Source organism: Dama dama, chromosome 19 (assembly GCF_033118175.1).
Source record: "Dama dama isolate Ldn47 chromosome 19, ASM3311817v1, whole genome shotgun sequence".
NCBI lineage: Eukaryota > Metazoa > Chordata > Mammalia > Artiodactyla > Cervidae > Dama > Dama dama.
Window position 1 is genome coordinate 52841835 of NC_083699.1, and position 12371 is coordinate 52854205.

General features: G+C 33.8%; 1 protein-coding gene across 1 annotated transcript in view; it reads right to left on the reverse strand.

Annotated features, from left to right (window-relative positions):
- STXBP5L (syntaxin binding protein 5L) overlaps positions 1–12371 on the reverse strand; it is a 355378-nt gene that overhangs the window by 92555 nt on the left and 250452 nt on the right. The window contains exon 20 of the mRNA XM_061167943.1: positions 10491–10562. Within this exon, the coding sequence (XP_061023926.1) occupies positions 10491–10562 (72 nt within the window). The remainder of the gene's footprint in view (positions 1–10490; positions 10563–12371) is intronic.

Genomic DNA, 12371 nt, shown 5'->3' on the forward strand with positions numbered 1-12371 from the left:
ACTTTTTTTTAAATTTTTTATTAGTTGGAGGCTAATTACTTCACAAGATTTCAGTGGGTTTTGTCATATATTGATATGAATCAGCCATAGAGTTACACGCATTCCCCATCCCGATCCCCCCTCCCACCTCCCTCTCCACCCGATTCCCCTGGCTCTTCCCAGTGTACCAGGCCTGAGCACTTGTCTCATGCATCCCACCTGGGCTGGTGATCTGTTTCACCATAGATAATATACATGCTGATCTTTCGAAACATCCCACCCTCACCTTCTCCCACAGAGTTCAAAAGTCTGTTCTGTATTTCTGTGTCTCTTTTTCTGTTTTGCATATAGGGTTATCATTACTGTCTTTCTAAATTCCATATATATGTGTTAGTATGCTGTAATGTTCTTTATCTTTCTGGCTTACTTCACTCTGTATAGTGGGCTCCAGTTTCATCCATCTCATTAGGACTGATTCAAATGAATTCTTTTTAACGGCTGAGTAACATTGCATGGTGTATATGTACCACAGCTTCCTTATCCATTCATCTGCTGATGGGCATCTAGGTTGCTTCCATGTCCTGGCTATTATAAACAGTGCTGCGATGAACATTGGGGTGCACGTGTCTCTTTCAGATCTGGTTTCCTCAGTGTGTATGCCCAGAAGTGGGATTGCTGGGTCATATGGCAGTTCTATTTCCAGTTTTTTAAGAAGTCTCCACACTGTTTTCCATAGTGGCTGTACTAGTTTGCATTCCCACCAACAGTGTAAGAGGGTTCCCTTTTCTCCACACCCTCTCCAGCATTTATTGCTTGTAGACTTTTGGATAGCAGCCATCCTGACTGGCGTGTAATGGTACCTCATTGTGGTTTTGATTTGCATTTCTCTAATAATGAGTGATGTTGAGCATCTTTTCATGTGTTTGTTAGCCATCTGTATGTCTTCTTTGGAGAAATGTCTGTTTAGTTCTTTGACCCATTTTTTGATTGGGTCATTTATTTTTCTGGAATTGAGCTGCAGGAGTTGCTTGTATATTTTTGAGATTAATCCTTTGTCTGTTTCTTCATTTGCTATTATTTTCTCCCAATCTGAGGGCTGTCTTTTCACCTTGCTTATAGTTTCCTTTGTAGTGCAAAAGCTTTTAAGTTTCATTAGGTCCCATTTGTTTAGTTTTGCTTTTATTTCCAATATTCTGGGAAGTGGGTCATAGAGGATCCTGCTGTGATTTATGTCGGAGAATGTTTTGCCTATGTTCTCCTCTAGGAGTTTTATAGTTTCTGGTCTTACATTTAGATCTTTAATCCATTTTGAGTTTATTTTTGTGTATGGTGTTAGAAAGTGTTCTAGTTTCATTATTTCACAAGTGGTTGACCAGTTTTCCCAGCACCACTTGTGAAAGAGGTTGTCTTTTTTCCATTGTATATCCTTGCCTCCTTTGTCAAAGATAAGGTGTCCATAGGTTCGTGGATTTATCTCTGGGCTTTCTATTTTGTTCCATTGATCTATATTTCTGTCTTTGTGCCAGTACCATACTGTCTTGATGACTGTGGCTTTGTAGTATAGTCTGAAGTCAGGCAGGTTGACTCCTCCAGTTCCATTCTTCTTTCTCAAGATTACTTTGGCTATTCGAGGTTTTTTGTATTTCCATACACATTGTGAAATTATTTGTTCTAGTTCTGTGAAAAATACCATTGGTAGCTTGATAGGGATTGCATTGAATCTATAGATTGCTTTGGGTAGAATAGCCATTTTGACAATGTTGATTCTTCCAATCCATGAACATGGTATGTTTCTCCATCTGTTTGTGTCCTCTTTGATTTCTTTCATCAGTGTTTTATAGTTTTCTATGTATAGGTCTTTTGTTTCTTTAGGTAGATATACTCCTAAGTATTTTATTCTTTTTGTTGCAATGGTGAATGGTATTGTTTCCTTAATTTCTCTTTCTGTTTTTTCATTGTTAGTATATAGGAATGCAAGGGATTTCTGTGTGTTAATTTTATATCCTGCAACTTTACTATATTCATTGATTAGCTCTAGTAATTTTCTGGAAGAGTCTTTAGGGTTTTCTATGTAGAGGATCATGTCATCTGCAAACAGTGAGAGTTTCACTTCTTCTTTTCCTATCTGGATTCCTTTTAGTTCTTTTTCTGCTCTGATTGCTGTGGCCAAAACTTCCAACACTATGCTGAATAGTAGTGGTGAGAGTGGGCACCCTTGTCTTGTTCCTGATTTCAGGGGAAATGCTTTCAATTTTTCACCATTGAGGGTGATGCTTGCTGTGGGTTTGTCATATATAGCTTTTATTATGTTGAGGTATGTTCCTTCTATTCCTGCTTTTTGGAGAGTTTTAATCATAAATGAGTGTTGAATTTTGTCAAAGGCTTTCTCTGCATCTATTGAGATAATCATATGGTTTTTATCTTTCAATTTGTTAATGTGGTGTATTACACTGATTTATTTGTGGATATTAAAGAATCCTTGCATTCCTGGGATAAAGCCCACTTGGTCATGGTGTATGATCTTTTTCAATATGTTGTTGGATTCTGTTTGCTAGAATTTTGTTAAGGAATTTTGCATCTATGTTCATCAGTGATATTGGCCTGTAGTTTTCTTTTTTTTTTTGTGGCATCTTTGTCTGGTTTTGGAATTAGGGTTATGGTGGCCTCCTAGAATGAGTTTGGAAGTTTACCTTCTTCTGCAATTTTCTGGAAGAGTTTGAGTAAGATAGATGTTAGCTCTTCTCTAAATTTTTGGTAGAATTCAGCTGTGAAGCCATCTGGTCCTGGGCTTTTGTTTGCTGGAAGATTTTTGATTACAGTTTCAATTTCCTTGCTTGTGATGGGTCTGTTAAGATCTTCTATTTCTTCCTGGTTCAGTTTTGGAAAGTTATACTTTTCTAAGAATTTGTCCATTTCATCCAAGTTGTCCATTTTATTGGCATAGAGCTGCTGGTAGTAGTCTCTTATGATCCTATGTATTTCAGTGTTGTCTGTTGTGATCTCTCCATTTTCATTTCTAATTTTGCTAATTTGGTTCTTCTCTCTTTGTTTCTTAATGATTCTTGGTAATGGTTTGTCAATTTTGTTTATTTTTTCAAAAAACCAGCTTTTAGCTTTGTTGATTTTTGCTATGGTCTCTTAGTTTCTTTTGCATTTATTTCTGCCCTAATTTTTAAGATATCTTTCCTTCTGCTAACCCTGGGGTTCTTCATTTTGTCCTTCTCTAGTTGCTTTATGTGTAGAGTTAGGTTATTTATTTGACTTTTTTCTTGTTTCTTGAGGTAAGCCTGTAATGCTATGAACCTTCCCCTTAGCACTGCTTTTACAGTGTCCCATAGGTTTTGGGTTGTTGTAAAACATCCCCCTTTATCATGGCTTCTTCAATAGTCTCATTTCTTCTCTTCTCTCTGGCAAGTCTTCTCTGCCAGCTACTCTTCTTCCTTTGGAAATTCAATGTAATTCCTGTTGTCTCTGTTCACAAACCCTCACTTCCCTTCTTCTACTCCCTCCATAACTACCATTACCTACTAAATTTGTATATGTATGTAAATTTGATTTGTTTACCTGTCCACTTGTCATCTTCACTTCATAACAGATATATCAAAGTTTAGCAAGTCTAAAACTGAACTCTTTAGTCCCTACCACCATGCCATGCACTAACCCTAGCCTCTTTATCTTTGTAAATAATATCATGATACAGCCGTTGGCTCAAGCCCAGATTTGGGAAATAATCTCTTTTTGTACTTTCTGATATCCCAAATTAAATGACAGTTAGTAGCTCTGTAAGTGTTAATGATTCTTGCACCTGTCTGTTTTCCTCCAATACTGCAACACCCTTTGCCTTCATTTCTTGCCTGGAGTATAATATTGGCCCTCCAACTAGTATTTGCTTTCATTCTTTTTTCCCCTCACAGGTTTTTTTTTTTTTTTTTTTCATTCAGCAGTGTGCATAATATTTTTAAGATATAAGTCAAAGCCTATCATTTCCTTGCTCAGAATAAAACTGAATTTCTTATAACTGCTTCAGAAATTTATATGATCTTGTCCTTGTTCATCTAGACATCAAAATCTTAACCCACTTTTCCTGTCAATCACTACATCCCCAGACTCCTTGACCTTCTTTCTATTTCTAGAAGATAAAGTCCTTAACCACTTTAGAACCTTCTTACAAGCTCGCCACACTGCCTGGAACATACTGCTCTTGCCTTTCATGTGACCAGCTCTTTTTTTTGAAAAAAATAACTCTTTGAGGTTTAATCGGCCTATTTACAAAGTATTTAATTTGATAAATCTTGACAATCAAGATAATAAATGTATCCATCATGTCGAAGAATTTCTTTGTGTCCTTTTATAACCCTCCCTTCAGCCCCTTCTCTATCCCCAGGCAACTGTGGATCTGCTTTCTGTCATTCTGCATCAGTTTTCATTTCCTAGGATTTTTTATATAAATGGAATCATACAATATGCCCTTTTTTATCTGTTTTCTCTTACTCAATGTAATTATTTTGAGGTTCATCCATCGTATAGCACATATCAATGAGGGCATGACTTTTTACTGCTGCATAGTGTACTATTGAACATATATATGAGGTTTGCCTATTCATTGAACTTTTGATGGAGAGTTTAGATATTTCAGTTTTTGACTACTAAAGATGTTTGAATCTTCTGGTTGCTGTGAATGTCTTTGTATGGATACATGATTTCATTTATTGAGGGTAAATATGATAACTACATGTATATAAACTGGCTAGGTCATATTAAGCATATGTTTAAATCTTTAAGAACCTGCCAAATGGTTTTATACCATTGTACATTCACACCAGTAGTTTTCTATTTCCTTTGCATTCTTGCCAGTTCTTGGTATGATCATTCTTTTTAATTTTAGCCACTATAATGTATTATTATCTTATTGTAGTTTTGATTTTCTTAACAATAAATGTTCAAAATCTTTTATATGCTTATTTTTTAATCACTATTTTAATTTGTGAATTATTTATTCAAATCTTTGACTTACATTTTTATTGGGTTGCTTGCTTGCTTATTATTGAGTTTTGAGAAAGTAAAAAATAAATTCTAGATACAAGTCCGTAATCAGATAGTCAAAGTGAAGTCGCTCAGTCGTGTCCGACTCTTTGCGACCCCATGGACTGTAGCCTTCCAGGCTCCTCCGTCCATGGGATTTTCCAGGCAAGAGTACTGGAGTGGGTTGCCATTTCCTTCTCCAGCGTATCTTCCCGACCCAGGGATCGAACCCAGGTCTCCCACGTCATAAGCAAGATGCTTTACTGTCTGAGACACCATCAGATATACACTTTGCAAATATTTTCTCCTAGTATATGATTTAACTTTTCATTCTCAAAAGTGTCTTTTAAAGGGCAAAAATTTTTACTTTTGAAGAAATCTGACTTATCTGTGTGTTTGTTCCTTTATGGTGCATGTCATTGGTGTATTCTCTAAAACATTTTGGCCTAAGGTCACAAAATTTTCTCCTTTTTCCCTAGATTTATGGTTTTAGGTTTTATATCAAAGTTTATTAACCACTGGAAATTAATCATTAAAATTCAGTACAAAGTATGAATCAAAATAATTTTTTTAATGAAAGGATATTCAGTTGTTTAAATACAATTAATAGAAAAGATTTTTCTTTCTCTATGTAACTGCCTATCTACGGCCATATCACCCTGAACGCGCCCGATCTCGTCTATGTAACTGCCTTTGCACCTCTGTAAAAAGATCAGCTTTCTGTATATGTCTAGGTGTATTTGTGAGGGCTCTGTTGAGTTCCACTGACATATTTGTCTTTGGATCAATACCAACCTGACTCAATAATACTAATTTTATTTTTAAATTTATTTTTTATTGGAGGATAATTGCCTTACATGGTTGTGTTGGTTTCTGCCATACAACAACATGAATCAGCCATATGTATACCTATATCCTCTCTCTCTTGAACCTCCCTCCCACCCCACACCCCATCCCACCCCTCTAGGTCATCAAAAGCATTGGGCTGAGCTCCCTGTGTTATATAGCAACTTCCCACAAGCTATTTATTTCACACATGGTAGTGTATACATATATATCATGTTGCATATATCAATGCTACTTTTGCAATCCATCCCACTCTCTCCTTCCCCTGCTGTAACACTAATTTTTAAAAAAGTCTTGATTAGGTGGTGTTGGTTCTCCAAGATTATTCTTTTTAAAGAATAATATTCTTTGGCTACTCTAAATCCTTTGCATTTCTGTATGGGCTTTAGAATCAGTTTGTCAATTTCTATTAAAAAGTCTGCAGGATATTTATTGGGACTATACTGAACTATAGATGAATTGGGAGAGAACCGCTATCTTAATAATATTGATACATGTAATTCTTCATTTTTTTTTAGGTCTTTAACTTCTTTCAGAAATGTTTTCTGGTTTTCAATGCATGAATCCTTCACATCTGTTGTTTATGACTAAGTGTTACAGGTTGACAAAAATAAAATTGATTTTTTTGTACTTACATCCTGTACTTTGTTAAATTCACTTATTAGTTCTAGTAGCTTTTTTGTAGACTTTATTAGATTTTCTTCATAGATTATCATGTTGTCTATGAAAAAAGATGATTTAATTTATATTCCATTCTGAATAACTTTTATTTTTCTTGCCTGACTATACTGGCTAGAATTCCCAGTATAATGTTAATTAGAAGTGGATATGAATTACATTGATATTTTTCTAGTCTGCCTGGTGGTAAAAAATACATACTATTTCCACTGTTTGAATGTTGGGTACCATTTCCTTTAATCCTTTCAGATGGTTCTTTACGTGTCCTTGGATAGCTACAGCATATGTATGTATTGACTGGTACTTTGTTCAAGGAGGGAACTGTAGATCTCTGGGATCCTCTCTTTATGCACTGAAGCTGCTTTGGTTTCCCTGGTTTCTCATCCCCATCTTCTCAACATAGAGAGCTGGTTTCCTCTTGGGTTTCCTCCTCCTCCCTTTGCTGCAATCTAGAAACTCTCTCAGGGCAGTAAACAGGTACAGTTATAGAGTTCACTTCTTTTGTTTCTCATCTGCCAGAAATTACTGGCTTTCATTGCCTGATGTTCCATGTCTTAAAAACCACAGTTTCATTCATTACAGCTATTTGTTTGTGTGTTTGGAGAAGGATGTTAAACCTTGTCCCTGTTATTCTATCTTGTTCAGAACTGGCAAGTTGCAAGTTTTGTCTTATTCCTTCTTGTAAGGATTCACCTAAATGTTTCCTCCTCAGATAGGCCTTCACTGACAACATATTCAAAAATCAGTCCAACTTTTCCATGTCTCATTTTATTTCTTTTATAGCACTGTTATCTTTTTTCAACTATAATTTATAGCTAGAAATTTCTTTGTAGTTTTCTCTTATAAATTGAGGGAAGAGACCATAATTATTTCATTCATTAAATATCTACTATGAAAAAAATATTTGACACAGATGATGCTTAATAAATATTCTTTAAATGAATGGACTTTTCCCATTTATTTGTTCCTTGAGACATTCCTCTTATTCTTTGTTTTACTCTTCCTCCTTTCTTGACTTTCTCCAATCATTTTTTAAAAAATATTTGACTCTCTTTTCTAATTCTCTTCTATTATCTTCCCCCCTTTTCTCCAATTTTTCTTTATGCTCTGATTTGTGTATCCAGGATCTGTTATGACTCTCCATACTCTGAAAAAACTATGCAATGAAAGAAAGAAAATATCTATACATAGGATTGAAACTTTCCAACGGATTCCTTTATTGCATAACTAGAAATTGATGCCTAAGCACATTTTCTAACAATGTTCTACCCGAGCATACTTTTTAAACCTCCTTTGGTTCAAATGGTATATTAGCAATTTTCAACTAGCAAAATTTGTCATTATCACAAGTAAAAAGAGCACTAGGTGATGAGGCAGCTGACTGAATGTTAGCCCTAAATCTTCCATAAATTGGTTGTATTCTGCAAAAGTCATGTAATCTGTGGTGTGGGTTTCATCTTCAATGATGATAATTATAGAAAAATAATGTCTAATATTTATAGAAGTGCTATTATAAACACTAATCTTGAAAAGTTCCAAAAGTCTCTAAAGGGTAAGTAAGGATTATAATTTTACTTTATGAGAAAAAAGAAACTCAGAGTAGTTAAATGATTTGCTTAAGATATAAATGTAATGTCTAGTCAGTAAGGAGAAAGGAAGAACTTGATACAAACCTTCTGACCCTATGTCTCCTGCTTTTTCCAAAACATTTCATTTCATTCACAAATCATAGTTTCATGGAAGACATGCGGCATCTCTTTATGGCCTTCTAAGGATTTTATTTTTCTTATGTCTTGACACTTTAATTCTTTGTTTAGCAGAAACTATGATTTCTTTTATAAGTTCCAATGAATCCAGTAACTACAGAAGCCACGTCTACTCTCATTTATCAAATTTGAAAAGTCTCCCGTTGTTCATGTGAGTGAAAAGCATCACCTGTCAGGCTCTATCCCACTACCATCATCATTGACTTACTGAGCTCATAGTTGTGCTAAGAGTAAGAGGCTAATGAGAAATTTACATATGGTCTTCAGGTTCTCTTTGTGCTCTACTTAAAAAGGTAGAGCGTGTGCATAAAAATACAAACAAATCTAAATACCAATTAAGTGGTTCAGACTCTATTGTGTCCAAGTCTGTACACTATGGGCACTGTAGACATTTTAAATTAAGGAATTGGTGTAAAGCACTCTGATGGTAGCAGGAAAGGTTTACTATAGGGAGTGAAATCTTCCCGAGAGTTTCACTTATAAGTGTAGTAAAAGCCACACACTGACTTAAAAGGAGTGTTTTTATAGGTAGTAGAAAATTCATTTGAAGATGTAGATAGGAATTATATTTTAGAGTATCCTGAAGGAATGTTTAAAATCTTTTTTTTTTTTAATTCTGAAGGCAACATCAGATTATTGAAATAATTAAGGCAAATGACATTTAAGCTTTATATCATGGTTGATATTGTAGACTTCATATAGTTTAACTAACTGCCTGTTTCTTATCCTCAGTATCCAATTTCTTTTACTATAAAAGCTGTTTATTATAGAAATACCATAAAATACATTAAAAGAAATTGATAAAATTTACAATCTCATGTTCCAGAAACTTCTTCCCTCTGTATAGATGGATACATTCACATATACACACACACAGTGGGGGAATTCCACCATGAGAAGGCTAGATTAGGATTCTGAAGTTTGAGTATGTATGTTAAACTTCTTAGAGACTGTTTTCAGGAAAAGTTTTGGCTGGACCCTTTTAGGTGGCAGGGGATGGGTAATGAATAGTATAGCGGAGAGGTCAGCAAATTTTTCATGTGAGGAGTAAGACAGTAAATATTTAGTCTCATGGGCCATATGGTTTCTGTTATAACTACTCAACTCTGCCATTGTAACTTGGAAGCAACCATAGACAATATGTAAATGAATGAGTTTGTCTGTGTTCCAGTAAAATCTAGGGAATAGTTAGGAGCAGAAATAAGTCACCTCTGGGCCCCAGAAATGTTTAAGGATTTCTATGGGACTGACATCCTTTAGTTAATGGAACACAAAGTTTTAGATTTTTATAAGTGATGTAATTTTATTAAATATCTACAAGCTGGTGAGGTGAGGTCTGAAGAAATGCAGAATAAGAGCAACAAATGTGTGTGTATCCATATGTGTATATTTTATACAAACATGATATTATCTTATATATATTGTTAAGCAAACTTTCTCAAACATAGCATAGATTAACATATTATACACATCTTCTCATACCAATAAATATTCACCCATAACATCACTAATATTGTCTGCATCTCTAATCATACTCTCACTCTTCATTCTTTCTGCACCATTTTTAAGAATCTCTGACTCCACCATTTTCAGATTTGCATTTGCTACCACAGTAAAAGTTACTATTACTGACTTTTATTTACAATCTTAATTTCCCAATTTCAGTGTTTGGCTCCTAAAATAAACATAGAAGTGTTTATCTGCATATTCTATTCAAATGAAAAGCATCAGAAATTGGAAATATTTGGCTACCTCTAAGAAATCTAATCACGTTGGAAAAAGCAAATATCGTGGCCCTGGTTACAATAATTTTATAAAATGACCAAAGGTACAAAGTTTCCAAAATAACCATTCAATTATTATTGATACTAGATTATCAGGTTTATTATTTAAAAGGACACCACGGCTCTTCCTCCTCAAAACAAAAGACAATGTTTCTTGGACTAACAATACATGGTATGCATGATTTGAAAGAAACACTGAAACAATGAATATGGGTAAATAGGTATTTGGCAATAACTATTTGAAGTGTTTACATAATATTTATTAAAATTATCAGGTTGCATTTCCATAACAAAACAAAAATTTGCATGCATGCTGAATGTGTTTTAACAAACACATTACTGAGCACAAGTGTATGGATTTAACTCAAGCATTATGACTTAAAAAAGCTATTTGCCTAACCTTTATAGAACTTACTCTGATAGGAAGTACGGATCCGTTTCGTTAAATCAGGATAAAAGTTAGACAGGCCACGCATGCAAAAGTTGTCTTTGGAACATGCCAGAACACCAGCATCAGCAGCAGGCAGAAGGAAGAGAGAAAAATAGTCTAAAGTGAAAGGAAGTGATATCATACCAGAATCTAGAACAGCCAAGATGAAGAAATTGCAGCAAGTTTAGGTAATCAAATTAGAAAGGAGATATTAAAAAAATAAATTAATTAGAAAGTAAGAGGTGATAGATGAATGATGAGTATGCTGTAGTAATTTTATTCAATCAAGTCTCATAAAAATAAATGGCATTTCTCTTACATGCATTTTACATAGTAAACTTATTTAGCTTATAAATAATTTGTATGTTATGTCATAAATACAAAAATGGTTGTCTTTAATATTCAGTATTAACAAGAAAGCCTAGGGATTTTAGTTTTTTTTAAAATAACAAAGTGAGTACTCATTATATAACTAAATACAGGCATCGTTCACTTCATCCCAGTTTTTCCTAATTTTCGAATCATTAAAATTCTGAGTTCTAATCATAATTTTTGAGGCTCAACAAATTTAAATTAAATAATTGAATTATCTTGTCAAAATACACACTTTGTCATTCCACAGTGTACTTCCAGCAAGTAACTTAGAAACTGTCTTAAGATCCACAGTTTTTCTGATTGAATTAGTGTTTCAGCAGACAAACAGTGCTTACTTTTCCCCCAATATCTATCGAGAGTACAAGAACTTTCAAAAATCAACTTTCCCTTTCTCAATCATGAGGGAATCTCATAGTACATGCATGCACAATTTCTCTATTCTGCCTTTCTTTGAAAAGCCAGTAGTGGTAGAAGCAGAACCTGTCTAGTTTTATATTTATAGCACTCCAAAATATTGCTAAAAGATAAGATCCCTAACAACAAATTCTGAAGGAGAACTTTTGTGCTCCTGAAAAGAGTCTAGACTATAAATCTGGAAAGGGTTGAGGCTTACAAACGAAAGATTAACAAAGAGAGAATTTCAGTATATCAAGTAACTTTTTATTAGTCCCAAAGGAAACTTCACTTATTATCACTTTCATATGTTAAATTTGGCACACTTACAATTTAAAAAATGAAACCTACAATCATGTACTTTTTTTTTTTTTTACTTTATAACAGTCTTCAATTGGTATAGTTAGTAAAAGTGTCAATATTCAACTGATTATTTTAAAAATACAGAAAATGTTAGAAACTGTATAATGTAATATGTAATATTGTAGATGCATGTCTATCTGCAAACCTTTTAGCTCAACCAGTTTTTTTTTTTTTTTTTTTAACCAACTAAACTATGTCAGTGGACAGAAAATATACAAAATATTGGCAGTGTTTACAAAGCCAACTATTTGGATATTTACTGAAATTTCAGTAAAACTTTGCATAACTTGGCATATCAAAGTTTGGTATTACATGTAGAAAGTATTTTGGCTTGTATTTTAATAACTTTATATATTTTCCTTTATAACTGTACTTCTAGAAAAATATCATCTTTCATAGCATTGTAAAATGTTAATAAACTTTTACTGCATTTGTGAAAATACCTCCAAGAAAGTCACCATCCAACAAGAAAAAATGACAGCTAAAAAATGGAGCTAATTTAAAAAATTATAATGGGTGAATAACATTGTTACATTTTTAAAGCTATAGTTTATTAGAAGAAAATTATCCCATTTGACACAACCATTGTAAGTAGTTTTTTTCAACAGAAGAGACTAATTTTCTTAGCATTTTTATATTCAATAGCATCTTATTTTGTTATTTCTTGGGAATTCAACTTAAGAACATTGAGATGCTTCCTAACATTAATAACAAATTGAAGTTTAAACACCTTCT